Genomic DNA, 18,105 nt, shown 5'->3' with positions numbered 1-18,105 from the left:
TATAGAAAAACCAAGTAAAACAGTAGTAAAATATATAAAGGAAACAAGTTTTTCTACACCACCCATAAAAATGAAGTAATAAAGTCTTATACAAATACATGTGTGTATGTGTATACACACATACATGCACATATGTATACACACATATATGTGCATGTGTGCGTGTGATATATACGCATACACACACTTGTATGTGTATATCATCTTTTATACACATACATAAATACATATATATTTAAAAATGTATATATGTATGTATGAATATATATATATATTTAAAAATGTATGTGTGTATATATAAATAGGTGCTATAGAAAAAAGGACTAACAATAAAAGGTGCATTTGGTTCCCTTCTAAGTTTCTTACGGTGTGTTCTATCCAACAGGATAGTTCCTGATTGGTTCTAGCACCAAGATGACCTAAAAAAAACGGCTACAGTTGCATTGGCCCTGTTGTTGCCAGAAGCTTCTGTAGCTTCTGAAGGATTCTGGGTTCCTTATAGACTATGACGCCATTGGAATTACACCACTGGTCAATTCCTGATGTGGGCACTTCTGTTGAAATGTTGTATCGTATCTGCAAGAAGAAGAAATAACGGTTACACATGATGCATGGATAGTGGAGGCTGGGAGAAGGTAGTCATTGGTGGAGTGACTTTTCAGGCCCTCCTGAGTCAGCTGGATATAGTTGAGGGATCTACAGCCTAATGGCTGCAGGAAAAACATAGATGGGAATGTAAACTGAAGGTGAAAATGAAAAAAATATCCAAACATATGAACTCTACTTGAGGTACTTATGAACCAGACAGGGGTCCAGCTATGAGGAGGGGGGGGGGTCATCCAAAGTGCTTGTGCAGATGTCTCTCCTCTACATTTCCATTCAATCCCCTAGCAAATGATTTGTACTCCACCTTTCGTTCAAAATATTCTTCCCTGTCTAATGAGTCATGCATATATAACTTCTGTAGATTTGCTGCATTGAAGACCTGGTGTCTCAATGGAATCCACTTATCATATTCTTTCAACTCTTTTGGGGTTAAAAACCCAGTAGTGTCTGTGTGGTAAGTAGCTTGCTTACCAACCACATGTTTCTGAGTTCAGTCTCATTGCGTGGCACCTTGGGAAAGTGTCTTCTACTATAGCCTTGGGCTGACCAAAGCCTTGTGAGTGGATTTGGTAGTCGGAAACTGAAAGAAGCCCGTCGTATATATATATATATATATATATATATATAGAAAATTCAGGGTGAGTACTTGATAATTGTAAGCACCTGTATATCCCGTTTCGTGGTGTAGGTGGTGGAGTAAATTAATCAAAATAAAAACATGATGCCAAGGATTCAGCGGTACGTATGTTTCGGGCCTTTATTAGACGGATTTATAACAATGCATAATGTGTGTCTATGGCCTTCTTCAGCTACTACCTCAAGGACATGTATTACATCAAAAATTCTACGTTCATATATATATATGGGTGTGTGTGTGTGTTTGTCCCCTCAACATCGCTTGACAACCGATGCTGGTGTGTTTACTTAGTTGTTCGGCAAAAGAGACTGATTGAATAAGTACTAGGCTAACAAAGAATAAGTCCTGGGGATCGATTTGTTCAACTAAAGGGGTGTTCCAGCATGGCCATAGTCAAATGACTGAAACAAGTAAAAAAATAAAAGAATAACTTTTACCTGTTGAAGGTCAGGATCTCGATTCAAATCTGTCACACAATCCTTGTAGCTTGCAATTCCACCACCCATTGCCATGAGAATGGCATGGAGACCACAGGTATCCCAGTGGTAAGTACTGCCTTTAGACACAAGGTAAGCATCAACTTTGTCGTCCAATACACACAAGGCCTTATATCCAGCACCAGCAGCATAACACAAACTAAACATTTCTTTAAGCTTTTCCTGAATACGCTGGTCTTCACTTGAACTAGTGACAATAACATTGTTCCCTGATTCTTTAGAATCTTCCTTATCACTAAAGAAATGGACTTTCGTGTCTCCGTAGCATATTCCCCAGATGTAACGGCTTTTCCACCTAAGTAAAATAGAAATATAAAAAAGTACATTAACAAAAACCAATTTAAAACAGAAAAGAGCACCAGGACCATTCGTGGGACTTGAACCAGATATTCAAGGTTTGCCAAGCGAGCACATTATACGCTATATAACAAAGTTACTCCTTTCTCTCAAATACCAACTTGAGATAGAAAAGAGCAATATATCTATAGTGCTTTCAATGAAGCTACTGTCAATTACTGCCAAATCCATTCACCAGGCTTTGGTCAACCAGGGGCTATAGAAGATACTTGCGCAAGGTGCTGTGTAGAGTGACTGAACTCAAGACCACAGTGTCTAGAAGCAAACTATTTAACCACACAGCCATTTCTGTGCTTGTTTTATTGTAAAATGATTACTAATGTTATTAGTAACTTAAAATATAGAGTGGTGGACTGACAGAATCAATGAAATGACAGTAAAAAGGCCTTGTATACCTTTAAGTTCTAAGTTCAAACACCACCAAGGTTAACTTTGTCTTCCATCCTTCGTGGGGTCGATAAATTAAGTACCAGCTGAGTACTGTTGTTGTTGTTTATTCCTTTTTCAGCCATGCCTGGCTCATAAGGGCCAGTTTCCTGGTTTCATTGCATATAGGTTCCCCACCTGGACAGGACGCCAGTGTGTCGCAGATGAGCTGCTAGATGAAGGAGGAAAGAGTGAGAGAAAGTTGCAGCAAAAGAGTAAGAAGTTCGCCAGGACCTTCTGCCAGAGCTGCATGGAGCTTAGGTGTTTTACTCATAAACACACACATCGCCCAGTCTGAGATTTGAACCCATGATCCCTTGATCACAAATCTGCTACTCTAACTACTGGGCTATGTGCCTCCACTAGCTGAGTACTGGGATTGATCTAATCCCCTTTAGCTGTCTGAAATCAGAACTTTGTGCTTACTTTAGAAATCATAATACAATAATAAAAGTCCTTTGATTGTTTCATCACAAATTATTATAATTTAACAACTGTTACATCATTATATTGTTCTATTTTGAGATGGTCATTTTTTTACTTCTTGTTAAATAGGAGCACTCCGTTAGTTACGACGACGAGGGTCACAGCTGATACGATCAACAAACAGCTTGCTCGTGAAATTAATGCACAAATGGCTGAGCACTCCACAGACATGTGTACCCTGAATGTAGTTCTCAGGGAGATTCAGCGTGACACAAAGTGTGACAAGGCCGGTCCTTTGAAATATAGTTACTACTCATTTTTGCTAGCTGAGTGGACTGGAGCAATGTGAAATCAAGTGTCTTGCTCAAGGACGCAATGTGTCACCGGGAATTGAACTCATGACCTTACACTCATGAGCTGAATGCCCTAACCACTAAGCCATACAACTTCACATAAATTCATTCTTCACTTGTTTATTATTGTTCTTAATTTATCTTATTGCCATTGTCTAAAAATCTTTCGTTATATATCTGTGACCTCTTCAGCGACTCTTCCATCCCATGTTTCCTCTTGTTTTGTTTAGTCCATTCTGTCTTTCTATGGTGTGCAGAGACGAGTGAAGAACGAACATATAAGGCATGTGTTTATTTGGCAAGAAAAATGAAAATGACCATCCAAAAGGTAAAAATATTTGTTCCAAAACATGATTTCATATCAGGACTCTTGCAAAACAAATTCATAAATGTGTTGTATTAACATCCGTTTTCCATGCTGGCATGGGTTCGATGGCTTGACTGAAGACTGGCAAGCCAGAAGGCTGCACCAGGCTCCAATCTGATTTGGCAAGGTTTCTACAGCTGGATGCCCTTCCTAACACCAACCACTCCGAGAGTGTAGTGAGTGCCTTTTACATGCCACCGGCAGATGGGCCAGTCAAGCGGCACTGGCATCGACCATGCTTGAATGGTGTTTTTTATGTGCCACCAGCATGGGAGCCAGCCAGGATAGTGAGTAAGCAAAGAAAAAAATATCAAACATGTATATTCTATGCATTTTCTTCCTTATTCTTTCATTTAAAATTCAAACTTCTAATCCCACCGAATACTATCTAGACATGATTATCTCCCTTACAGTAACTGACCACCAGGGGACGCCACTGATTTGATTAATGTCATCATTCTGTAGTTGTTCTGATTTGATTATCACTGACCAAAGGGGGAAAACTGGCAGGGTTTTTAGGGTACAGTGGTATTTGTTTTGGTTCTCTGTGATCAGAGTTCAAATACTGTCAAAGTGATTATTGTCTTTCAACCCTCTGGGAACAACAGAGTCCCATTCAAATATTTGGGTGATGGTGGTGGTAGTGGCGGTGGGTTTCACCTACTTGCCCCCTCCCTACCTCCCTCTCAAAATCAGCTAAGCAATGGAGTCCAAAAAGGAACATTTGATATCATGGCCTCACCAATCCTTTCACTACCACTATGTGAATCTGACAAGAAAGAACAATCACCTACCCATCGTCTTCCTGGTGATGGAATGGTTGGTAAGCAACACCAATAATTGGCAGACCGGTTTGTACATCATAGACTCCAATCAACACAGAGACACATTGCAGTCCTTCAGAAATAACGTTATGTTCATCTGCTTTACTTTCAGCTGCTTGGATATATTGGGCAGTGGAATCTATGGAAAAAAGAAGATTACAGATTTAAAGAAGCATCACAAATGGTTTAAGATTTCCTCTTTAGACCTCTTATACCTTTACATCACATCATATTGTGTTGAACAAATGGATATCATCATCAATGCCATTATCATCATTATGTTAATCAGCATCATTGTTGTCATTATCATCATCGTCATCGTCATCATCATTTAACATACATGTTTTGCACTGGCATGGGTTGGACAGTTCAACAGGACCTGACAAGCCAGAGAACTGCATCCAGCTCTCATCTCAGCTTTGGCATTATATTTAAAGCTGGATGCCCTTCCTAATGGCAACCACTTTACAGAGTGTACTGGGTGCTTTTTATGTGGCACCAGCATCAGCGAGGTCACCAAGTAACTTGTAAGGCAGGACCCCTCAATTGGGAGGTAGTAGTATTGAAGAGGGAGGGGCAGCTTTTTGCCAGGTGATGGAAAGCTGAAGTATGACAAAGGAACAGAAACAGTTGTTTTGTAGTGGAAGAGGTGGGTGACCTCAGCTATAAAAGGAGAGAAGATAATGGTGAAGAGGTGTTAGGGTGTAATCTTTGAGTTACAGGAAGGTGAACATAAGTGATGTGATCCAGAGGAGTGGAAGAGTGAATAGATAAGTTTGCGAAAATGGCCAATGGTACTAATTTCAGGCACACTCAACAATTAAAATCGTTAGAGTTCATGATTCAAGCTAGCTAGAAATAGCAGCCAAATCTCTCTCATCTCACCCTAACCTTCATATAAAGGGAAGGTGACATAAGAATTCAGAATAATATAGGACCGGATAAAGTGACCTTTAAACCGAGAATTGAAATGATCTTGGCACGAATGACTTTGATCATAGGTCTGCTCAATCAAGGCTTTGACTTAGAGCCAAAGCAACACCAACAAATGTTGAAATAAGTTGTTTAACCCTAGGTAATCTTCACTACAGCTGACCTCCATCAGCAACTTGCAGTTGTTGATGGTGTTTAGTTCTAGCCCAGTTGAGAACTAAAAAAGCAATTTATTTTGAACCAAGACAGCTCTGATTCAGCAGATAAAAGATGGCTTCCAGTCATGATCATCCACCCTGCATTAAACATTTTCCAGACCCTATTCTTCTGAGAGTTATGACCCTTTGGAATTCCCTCCCTTGCTATTCTTTTGTTGTTGTTGTTTTCTTTGTGCAGCAAATTTACAGAAAGTTTTGTATAAACAACTAACTGCACAGAACTCTTTGCAAAGTCTTTAAGTTGGAGAATTTGCTACAGCAAATACTCTGTCCTTCTTCAAATAATTAATTATACACCCATACATACACGCACACATACAGGTGTAACTTTAGCATGTAGTCTACCTGACCATTTACAATTTAGTATGCAGTCTAACCTTTACCCTGATACTAAGTCTAATCCTAAACCCTAATCTTAACCCAGATCAGGTCATTTCACAAAATAGACTACAGATACTGCAATAGACTCCATGCCAAAGTAGCACCTATGTATAAGTGGTCTGATCAATAAGTATCCAGACTGTTGCTATAGTAACGAAGCTAAAGCACACAGTGAAGCTACTTGGCACAAATTGACCTTGAACTCTGCTGTGCATGCACAATAAGTTTTAGCATTCTAGCTCACTTTCACTGTTTACAGCAGTGCTTGGAAGGAAGATGTATAGCGTGTAATCATTGCATTGACCATGAGAATTTGCATCAAATTTTGCCAAAAGCTTGGTATACCTGCTCAGAGGCCTTCGCAAAGTTTTCAATGTTCTTAACACAACTGAAGAGATCTTGTGCAACTGAAACTCAAGTGTCCTTTTGGTCAGCTGAAAGCAGTTTTGGCACAAACTTGACAGACACAGGTCTCATACCCAAATCTTCAGTGATAATGGACTCAACCTTAACTAAGCTGTACATTCTCTGATAACGCATGGATGGTGATTCGACAATTTCCTCTCATAGCTGCATGCACATCTGCAATGTTTTTCTCAGTTCAGCAAGTTGTGGGTCTCCCAGAACATTAGTCAATATCGACACTTTTTTGGCAATCCTGGAAACATCTGAACCACTCATACACTTGTGTGTGACTCATACACTCTTCTTTATATACTTCTGCAACATTGCATAGGCCTCTGAGCAGGTGTCCCCATGACAACTTTCTCTGTCATGGTCAATGCGACGGTCACATGCTACACACCTTCCTTCCAAGCACTGCCGTAAACATTTGAAGTGAGCTAGAATTTTTAAAACTTAGTGTGCATGAGTTCAAGGTCAATCTGTGCCAAGCAGCTTTACTCTACATGCTTTAGTTTTGTTATTATGTCAACAGTCTGGATACCTATTGATCAGAACTTGTGTGTATATATATATATATTATATATATATATATATATATATACCAGTGCCACCTGACTGGCTCCCATTTTGGTGGCTGTGTGGTAAGTAGCTTGCTTACCAACCCAATGGTTCTGGGTTCAGTCCCACTGTGTGGCATTTTGGGCAAGTGTCTTCTACTATATCCTTGGACTAACCAAGGCCTTATGAGTGGATTTGGTAGATGGAAACTGAAAGAAGCCTGCCGTATATATATATATATATGTGTGTGTGTGTGTGTGTGTGCGTGCGTGTGTGAGTGTGTGTGTTTGTATTTGTTTGTGTGTCTGTGTTTGTCCCCTCACCATCGCTTCACAACCAATGTTAGTGTGTTTACATCCCTGTAACTTAGCAGTTCGGCAAAAGAGACTGATAGGGTAAGTATTAGGCTTACAAAGAATAAGTCCTGGGGTCAATTTATTTGACTAAAGGCAATGCTCCAACATGGCTGCTGTCAAATGACTGAAACAAATAAAAGAATAAAAGAATATGTATCAAATTCAAAACACAACCAAAAGAGCTACTAATAATTTCATACTGCTATGATACTTGAACAGGCATAGTTATAAAATATGCCAGATATCTTTGAAAAGTACCCTTGAATCATTGGGTGTTATGCTACACTTGAGAAGACCTATTGAGTCAAGTAAAATCAAAATGGAAATTGTAGTTATGGCCGATGCCAGTGCCACCTGACAGGCATCCGTGCTGGTTGCACGCAATAAGCACCATTCAAGCGTGGGTCGATGTCAGTGCTGCCTGACTGGCCCCTTGTGCTGGTGACATGTAAAAAGCACCATCTGAACATGGTCAATGTCAGTGCCACCTGATTGGCTCCCATATCAGTGGCACGTAAAAAGCACTGACTACACTCTTGGAGTGGTTGGTGTTAGGAATGGCATGCAGCTGTAGAAACCTTGCCAGATCAGATTGGAGCCTGAGTCAAACCATCCAACCCATGCCAGCATGGAAAGTGGAGATTAAACGATGATGATGATTTGTGCAGGTGTCACATAAAATGCATCTGTACTGGTTTCAAACAAAAAGCACCCAGGTTGGTGTCACTTACAAAGGACCTGTGCTCATGCCATGTATAAAGCACTGATACTGGTGCTACATAAAAAGCACCCAGTATATCACATGTTTCCAGGTTCAGTCCCACTGTTTGGCACCTTGGGCAAATATCTTCTACTATTGCCTTGTGAGTGGATTTGATAGACAGAAACTGAGAGAAGGCCATCATATGCATGTGTGACTGTGTGTGTATTGTTGTGTCTGTGTTGGCTCCCTGCCCCACCAGCATTGGTGTGTTTACATACCGGTAACTTAGTGTTTTGGCAAAAGAGACCAATAGAGTAAGTACCAAGCTGAAGAAAAGAAATTATCACATAAATCACGACTGCATGATCGTGGCCGTCAGGCAGAGGTTGACAGGTCCAGATAGATGCATATAATTTATGGGCGTTTGTTGGGGTCTAATGTAACTCAAACACTCCGATACTTCCCAGAATGCAAGGCGACATAATAGTCCAACTAATGACTTTTCAGATGATGTGAAACTTGCCACCATTATATACTAAGAAGATATTTTAACTATATTTTGTTTTTTTATGTGTGCATGATAGTCTCCTTTTCATAAAATGTGCTCAGCAGTCCATGCTATGTAAGTGCAAATCCCAGCACTTTATGGGTGAAATACTGAGAGGGATTCATTCAGTTAAAAATGATGATAATGATGATATATATGATAGCTTGGGTCTTAGTTTTAGAATAAAGTATGCTGTGACCCAGTGTGTCATTGGAGCTGATTAAAAGGACTGGCACAGGAAAGTCATCTAATGGTAAAATAATGCCACAAGAAACCAATGCATAAAATGGTGACACTTCACATACACCAAGACGCGGACAAACATATATGTTCTCTTATTCTTTCATTCTTTTATTTGTTTCAGTCATTTGACTGCGCCCATGCTGGAGTACACCTTTCAGTCAAACAAATCAACCCTAGGACTTATCTTTTGTAAGCCTAGTACTTATTCTATTGGTCTCTTTTGCTGAACAACTAAGTTACAACAACATAAACACACCAACATCAGTTGTCAAGTGATGGTGGTGGGGAAAAACACATACACACATGCATATATGACAGGCTTCTTTCAGTTTCCATCTACCAAATCCATTCACAAGGCTTTGGTTGGCCCGAGGTTATAATAGAAGACATTTGCCCAAGGTGTCATGCAGTGGGACTGAACCCGGGACCATATTGTTGGTAAACAAGCTACTTACTACACAGCCACTCCTGCACCTACACACACACACACACACATACAAAACATATACATGTATCTAAATACAAATACGTGTTCAACCCATGCCAGCATGGAAAATAGATGTTAAATGATGATGATGATATATATATAATTATATAGACATACATATAAATATAAATACACATACACGCATGTATATCATTAATTACTATGTTCTGTAGTGAGAGAAACAAGGTTTAGTAAGAATTATTATTAGATTATGTTTCTATGGAGTTAAGGCAAGTTATATATATATATATATATATACATAACATTAGTAATCTCTATAGTGAGACAGACTAGGATTAGTAAGAATCACAATTTCAATAATGCATTAATGAATTTATGGAACCAAAACAGGGCATGTCTTCTGTGAGCAAACAATATTATTATCTCCCCTTCCAACATCAAGAGATTAATACGTTATAGTAACGTTAATATATTAGTTTATAAGTAACTATATTTAGCTATGAAACATTTAAAACCTACCTATGGCAATGTTTATGGTTAAAAATTTTGGATGAGGGTAATCTCAACAAAATACAGGATAGTTACCACTGCTGGAACTTCTGCAATCATAATTCTGCTAGATCAGATTCTGGGGTTAAACAATAACATATATACATATATATATGTATGTATGAATATATATGTGTGTGTGTCTGTGTGTATACATCATATGCCAGCGTATAAATCAATCCCACACATTAGTCAGCCTCTAAAATTCTGAGGTATAATAAAAAAAGATGGTAATGAAATTATTGTGTACAGTGCTCAGGTGCACTACAACTCATCAAAGGTGCATGTACAGTACATAGAATTATGTACAAAAGTCAGGAAAGTGGACAGTGTATGAGTCATGATATACATGTATGCATGTGTATGGAGGGCGGATATCAGGTGTAGTGTCGGCGAATTTCAGGAGACATGGAGCTTTTAAAGGATGCAATGTCTCAGCAACTAACAACAGATGCAGGTAGTTTGTTCCATGCTTCAGCAACTCTGAGTGTGAAAAATTGTTTCTGAAAGTCATGGGAGCTGTGCTGTTTTCTGACTTTGTAACCATGCCCATATGTGTTAGACACATGTAGCTCAAAAAGGTGTTCAAGGTGGTTGTTGGCATGATGGTTAATAATTTTGTGGGTGTTTACCAAGTCAGTTGTCAGACGTTGGAGCTTCAATGTATATATGCCCTGGGAAGCAAGGCGTTCAGACTATGATAGAGCGTATCTGCTTGGTTGCACATCACTGAACAGTTTCCAGGAGGTCAATGTTCTGTGTCAGAGAAACACTCTGGTTTATGTTTATATTTGTCAGATAAGACAACCCACCCACCAAATAAGGCAGCACAAAATTGTTGTAAAATAAAATACATGTGAAGAAATTAATACAATTTCTAAAATTTTGTAAGTTTCAAAGATACTAAAATTATTATCTTTATTATTATTATTAAAACACGTTACGATTTTAAAAGCCTTCAGATTCGTCCTCCTTATCATCACCACCTCACGTAAACATTAGTGTTTTGTCAATCATGGTATCATCATACAGATCATTCTCATTTAATTCAACACCTTCACCATCAGCAGAGTCATCATCATCGTCATTATCCTGCCACAGCATGTGATCTTCCATGCCATCCATTGAATTTGATATCCCACATATTTTAAATGGTTTGATAACAGTTTCTGTTTTAACTGAATCCCATGCATTTACAACAAAGCTACACAAAACATCAAGTGAAGCAGCATGCATGCTCCCACCTTTTGTGAATCTCTTACAACCCTCAGCCATCCACTTGTTTAATGCATGCTGTCTTTGAATGGCTTACTGAGAGACACATCTAATGGCTGGAGAACAGATGTTAACCCCCACCTCCAGGTATAAGGGAAATTCTATCCACCAATGTGGTCTTAAGCACTAATTCTCATTGTTCGAGGTGGAGGCGCAATGGCCCAGTGGTTAGGGCAGCGGACTTGCGGTCATAGGATCGCTGTTTCGATTCCCAGACCGGGCGTTGTGAGTGTTTATTGAGCGAAAACACCTAAAGCTCCACGAGGCTCCGGCAGGGGATGGTGGTGATCCCTGCTGTACTCTTTCACCACAACTTTCTCTCACTCTTACTTCCTGTTTCTGTTATACCTGTATTTCAAAGGGCCGGCCTTGTCACTCTCTGTCACACTGAATATCCCCGAGAATTACGTTAAGGGTACACGTGTCTGTGGAGTGCTCAGCCACTTACACGTTAATTTCACGAGCAGGCTGTTCCGTTGATTCGGATCAACCGGAACCCTCATCGTCGTAACCGACGGAGTGCTTCTCTCTCTCATTGTTCGACATTTATATATATACATACATGCGTGTGTATGTGTATTTTCAATGTGTACAACTAACATAGAAAAAAAAAATAGTTACCAGGGCAGCAAAAATTCAAGGATGTAACAGCCAATTAATAAAGGTAGACATTCCAGGGTTTAGTGAAATGTTTCAGTATAATATAGATAAATAAAGAAATGGAGTTAAAGGCAGGTGTTATTCAAATCTTTATACTTCTGACATATGTTTCGAAGAAAACCTTAGTATTATTCCAGAGGGAATCAAACAATGTAAAACAATGCGAACTTCTCATTAGGGGAAAAAAAGAGAAACAAAACACATCAATAAGCCATTTTAACTGAATGTGATTACTGTATATATGATGAAGGGAATGCTCGGTTAAAATGGCTTATTGATGTGTTTCATTTCTCTTTTTTTTCCTTGTGAGAAGATTGCATTGTTTTACATCATTTCTTCGAAACATATGTCGGAAGTATAAAGAATTGAATAACACCTGCGTTTAACTCCATTTCTTTATCTATCTATCTATCTAGCTCTCTCTATATATAATTATATATAAATATATATATATATATATATATTATATATATATATATATATATACATATATAATAATAATAATAATAATAATAATAATGCCCTGATGCAGTACCAGGCAGTGGTTCTCATGGCTTCTGATCTTAACTGATTGGAAGTGTTATCATGTACATTGTTTTGTCTTGGTATAAAAGATGGGCTACAGCAAATATTCTGCTCAATACCACAGATTTGCTTGTCAGTTGTTTGACCGTAACCAGTTGAGCATGTCCCTTAGTGGCTGACGATATGTGCATCTCTGATCACGAGCAGAAGTAGTGGGGGAGCATCATAGCCATGTGTTGAGAGGGATTCTTTGGGGTTTGAATAATTCACCTCTGGAAACATGGGTGGTTCTTTCAACATCCTTAGACAACCCTTATTCAGGGACCTTTTGAGCGGGATGGGCTACTCAACCTGAAGAAAATTCTAACTGGGCCCCACCTGCAAGGTCATGTGCTGTTTATCTTGATATGAAATCACCATGTCGCGCACATATGGTTGTGATGCATGTGCCTGGTGTACCCTTATCAGACGGGTAGTCATGATGGGTATATTGAGCTTCGTATATTTTACCCCAGTGTCACTTTGATGGCATGAACTGCTCTCTCACTCAATAACAATAATAATAAAAAGTAAACACAAAAGAATGAGACCTCGATTAATAGCTGACAAGAAGGTATCATAGCTCTTTGCTCAGACATTCAAAACTCCAAGTACTATAATGACAACCTTTTACTGCTTACTCTAAATTATATATATATATATATATATATATTTATATACATACACACAGAGACATAAATGTACGTTTGTATATATAGTATAATATATATTTATGTGTTATGTATGACTGTGTCTGTATACAGGAAAACATACAGATATATGTATACATCATCATCATTTAATGTCCACCTTCCATGCTGGCATGGGTGGGACAGTTTGACAAGTGCTGGCCAGGCAGAAGCTTGCACCAGACTTCTGTAATTGTTTTGGCAGCATTTTTACAGCTGAATGCCCTTCCTAACACCGACCACTCAGTAGAGTGGATTTAGTGCTTTTTATGTGGCACCAGCACAGGCGAGGCCAGTTTTGGCAAGGTTTTTACAGCTGGATGCCCTTCCAAATGCCAACCACTTCACAGTGTGGACTGAGTGCTTTTAGGTGGCACCTGCACTGACAGGGTCACTAAGTACTTGCAAGACAAAAAAGAAAAAAAACTCTTGAAAGGGGAGGGGGAATTGGAGGAGGAAACGATTTGAGGCTAGATGATGTAAGATTATTGTGAGGCAGAGACAGAAACAGGTGCGCTGCCACAAAGGAAATATATAGTTATCCACCTGAGGGAAGTGCAGGAGAAAGAGAGGGAGAGAGAGAGAGACAGCAGGATTTAGATGATGGCAAAGTGCCAGGCATAAGCAATAATATAGTGAGACAAGGCGTGGATGGGACACAGGTTGGAAGCTAGCAGAGAGCAAAGATACAGTGGTACAGGGCCAAGAGGACAGGATTGGGGAGTGAGAGGTAAGCCTAGTGCATGAAGTGGAAAAGTGAGAAAGAGAGGCAGAGATGTAATTTGGTTTGTTGTGGTAGGGTGTGTGAGAAATTTTCTTGTTAAATGTGGGTGAGATACACAGTGCTTCTAGAATTCAGTTTCACTGACGTGGATGGGTCTTCTCAAGAACTTCATATCACCAGATATCTCAGTCCATTGTCATTTCCTCAATGAGGCCCAACATCCTGAGATTGGTCCTTACCACTTCATTCCATGTCTTCCTGGGTCTCCCTCTTCCATGGGTATGATCTACTTCCAGTGATCAGCACTTCTTTATGCAGCTGTCCTCATTCATACATATCACATATCCAAACCAACATAGTCTTCTCTCTTGCATGCTACATTTGATTCCTCTTATGCTCAATCTTTCTCTCAATACATTTGCATTTTGCCGTACCTGTTCACAGATGTTGCACATCCAATGGAACATACTACCTTCATTTCTCTCCAGTCTATGCATGTCTTCAGCATTCAGAGCCCATGTCTCACTACCATGGAGTATAGCCATTGGCACATAAACACCATATAGTCCACCTTTCACTCTGAGAGATAGTCCTTTTGTTGCCAACAAAGGTAATAGCTCTCTGAACTTCCTCCACCCAATTTTTATTCTAGAATCAATACTTTCAGAACATCCTCCACCATTGCTAATTTGGTCATTGTGGTGTGGTGATGAGGGAGTGTGACAGAGATGGAGGGAGCGGAAGTGGGTCTTGCAGGTCTCGCAGGGCGCATGCGCCGGCGGAAGCGGAAGTGAGAGACAGAACGCACGTGCGGCATCAACCAGGGCAGTCAGACTCGAGAACGACGCCAAGACGACAAGACGCTAGCAAGTTGGCTCAAGGCGAATCCGGCTTCATCTCTACAGGTAAGACCAAATTACACTTCTAATTCTTTTCCTTGTTCTGTTACGCTCCTTTTCACCACACTTATCACAAGCTATTTCGGCAAAATAATCACTCGGTTTCGTGAAAATAAAAAATAAAAATTATGCAGACTGCTATGATTTCACGCGACCCTATAACACCGTTTTGCGGCGACACCGACGTGGTCGCTTGGTTGAGGAGGGTGAAGTTGGTGGCGAAGCTACACGGCATAGCTGACCTGGCTAGTTTTATGCCGTTGTATTTGGATGGCCCGGCGTTGGCGTTATATCTGGAGATGGAGGAAGCGGACCAACGCAGCGCGGACAAGGTGGAGATCCGACTTATGGAGGCCTTCGCGGAAGGAATGTTCGAAGCGTACACTCGACTGGGTAGGATGAGGTGGACAGGACAGCAGGTGGACGTGTTCGCCGGCGAGCTTAGAAGGTTGGCAAAACTTGCGGGATATGAGGGAGAGTCGCTAGAACGCACGGTCAGGTTAGCGTTCGTGACCGGCTTTCCCGACATCATGTCGGTCGAGCTACAGAAGCTCCCGAACGTGCGTTCGATGCCGATGGCCGAGATTATATCGCGGGCACGTGTACTGGTGTCGTGCAGCAGGTCGACGTCGGTAGCAGCGACTGCAACGTCGAAAAGTGGCCCAGCTAGGAGCAACGGAGAGGGGCTGGGGAAAGAACGCGTGCGGTCGTTTAAGGGACAGTGTTTCCGGTGCCAGGGCCCACACATGGTCCGTGACTGCGCGTCGCCCAAGCCCGAGGTGATTTGCTACCGGTGCCGAGAGCCGGGGCATGTGGCCAGCGAGTGTCTGCGGGGAAACGGACCGCGGGAGACTACTGCGCCGGTAGTTGTCCCTTTGGATTAGTAGCGGCGCGTTTCTCATCGTTACCTGTGGTCGACATTCTGGTGAAGGGGAAGATGTCGCGAGCCCTGGTGGACACGGGCTGTACGACGACCCTGATGACCACAGAAGTGGCAGAGACGTGGAGTGGAGGAAGCAGTGTCAGGGCAGTCGACGGAAGAGAAGTGCACTGCGAAGGGGTTACGGATGCGCAGATCGTGGTGCAGGGACTTCAGCTGACGTTGCGAGCGATTGTGGTCGGTCACTTGGTGGACGAGATCGACGTGGTGATGGGGATGGATGCGATCACCCGTCTGGGAGGTGTTACCGTCAACGAGGCTGGCGTAACGTTTGGGCTAGCAGGGAAGCCGTGTAGGGCGACACCACGCACCGACGACAACCGTGAGGAAATGGATGCGGCGCACACCATTGAAGACCAGGATTTTCGGGCTGTCTTTGATGGCGAGAGGTGGACAGTGGAGTGGCACTGGAAGGGAGAGCCCCCGATGTTAAAGAACAAAGTGGGCTGCTATCAGCATACTCTAAAAGGAGATGCCAGAAGTGAGTTCGAGGGGGAGGTGGAGCGGTGGATTAAGGAGGGCATACTGATCCCCTGGGAAAAAGAAGAGAGCGGAGTCCTGCCACTGATGGCGGTGATACAGCCCACAAAACGTAAGGTCAGGCCAGTGCTCGACTTCCGAGAGCTGAATGACCACGTGTCGTGTCATACAGGCGGCGAGGCCACGGATGTCTGCGGAGACACCTTGCGAGAGTGGAGGCAGACGGCGGGGGCCTCCACGATTGTCGATTTGAAGTCGGCATACCTTCAGGTTCATGTGGCTGAGAAACTATGGAGGTACCAGCTCGTCAGGTATAGGGGCCGGACGTACTGTCTGACCAGGTTGGGATTCGGGCTGAATTCAGCTCCAAAGATTATGGCAACAATTCTCAAGGCCGTCCTGGGGAAGGTGGACAGAGTAAAAAGGGCCACCAATTCATACATCGACGACATTCTGGTGGATGAAACCGTGATACCAGCAACGGAGGTCATAGGCCACCTGAAGAGTTTTGGACTGATCGCCAAGCCGCCAGAGGCTATGGAGGGAGGTGCTGCACTGGGCCTCAAGCTATGGAGAGACAAAGCCGGCGCCTTGGTGTTCCGGCGAGGGAATGAGATCCCTGAACTGGGCGCCAGCATGAGTAGACGGGAGCTGTTCTCTGTGTGTGGGAAGCTGGTGGGACACTACCCGATTGCAGGCTGGCTCCGGACAGCATGCAGCTTCATCAAGAGACGAGCCGAAGGAGTGAAGTGGAATGATAAAGTGGGGGAGAGGACGATCGACATGATGCAGGAAGTCCTGGTCAGAGTAAGAACAGAGGACCCGGTGAGGGGCAGCTGGTACGTTCCCAAATCAAAGAGCGGGATCGTATGGTGTGACGCCAGTAGCATCGCAATAGGGATTGTCTTGGAAGTGGGAGGTGTCACGGTGGAAGATGCAGCCTGGCTCAGGAAGATGGATGACTGCAGTCACATCAACGTGGCGGAGTTGGAAGCCGTGCTGAAGGGGGTGAACCTAGCCTTGAAGTGGGGGTTGCACACCATAGAAATCAGGACTGATTCAGCCACTGTACTTGGTTGGGCGACGGCAGTCATCACCGATGAGCGGAGGGTGCGGACCAAAGGGGCTGCAGAGATGCTGGTAAAGCGTCGATTGGGGATACTGCGTGAACTGACCACTGAGTTCAATCTGAAGCTGAGCGTGATCTTTGTGCCTTCCGAGAAGAACAGGGCAGACGTCCTGACCAGGGTTAAGCGAGCCTGGTTGCAAGTGCCAGAGGACGCGAAGCAGGATGTAGCTGCAGTATGCCATCTGAGCGACTCGGAGTTGCGGAGACTGCACACCATGCATCACATGGGTGTGGACAGGACGTTGTTCCTGGCCAGAAAAGTCGACTCCGACGTAACAAGACAGAGCGTGCGGAGAGTGGTTAGCAGTTGTGACAGGTGCCAGTCCATCGACCCTGCTCCGGTCGTGCATGAAGCGGGAAGTATTCCAGTGGACCAGGACTGGAGACGACTGGCGGTGGACATAACACACTACCGGCAGGGGACATACCTCTCAATGGTTGACTGCGGACCGGGGCGGTTCGCCATATGGAGGGAGATGAGGTCAGGAACCGCAGAAGAAATTGCGAAAGTGCTGAACGAGATATTCCTGGAACGAGGCCCCGTGGATGAACTGCTTCTGGACAACGGCACTGCATTTCGCTCGGAGGCGCTGAGAGAAATGCTTGATGAGTGGAAGGTCAACCGCTTCTTCAGGGCGGCATACCGGCCAAGTGGAAACGGGGTGGTGGAAAGGCATCATCGTACCATCAAGGCCATGGCTGAGAGGGGTCACATTTCACCAGTCGAGGCCGTGTTTTGGTACAACATGTCGCCCAGATCAGGACAGGCCGAGGAGTCGGTGCCACACAAGGCAATATTCAGGTACGAGTGGAGGCATCCGTGTACTACATCAATGCGACCCGGGGCAGAGGAAGAGCACGCCTTCGTACAGGTCGGGGAGGAAGTCTGGGTGAAACCTCCGAACGCACGG

General features: G+C 42.8%; 1 protein-coding gene across 3 annotated transcripts in view; it reads right to left on the bottom strand.

The window, feature by feature from the left end:
- Positions 1-263: 263 nt before the first annotated feature.
- Positions 264-18,105, bottom strand: part of LOC115216816 (inositol polyphosphate 1-phosphatase) — a 71,938-nt gene continuing 54,096 nt past the window's right edge. For 2 of the 3 annotated variants that reach the window (XM_036506741.1, XM_036506742.1), the window contains exons 5-7: positions 4,464-4,632; positions 1,681-2,035; positions 264-576 (exon numbers count right to left, since the gene is read on the bottom strand). In XM_036506741.1, coding sequence (XP_036362634.1) covers positions 433-576; positions 1,681-2,035; positions 4,464-4,632 — 668 coding nt within the window. In that variant the 3' untranslated portion in view covers positions 264-432. The remainder of the gene's footprint in view (positions 577-1,680; positions 2,036-4,463; positions 4,633-18,105) is intronic. The other variant, XM_029786398.2, reaches the window with a different exon arrangement.

Source organism: Octopus sinensis, linkage group LG10 (assembly GCF_006345805.1).
Source record: "Octopus sinensis linkage group LG10, ASM634580v1, whole genome shotgun sequence".
Lineage (NCBI taxonomy): Eukaryota > Metazoa > Mollusca > Cephalopoda > Octopoda > Octopodidae > Octopus > Octopus sinensis.
The sequence above is the reverse complement of the archived record's forward strand: the minus strand, read 5'-3'. Positions and strand labels throughout refer to the sequence as shown.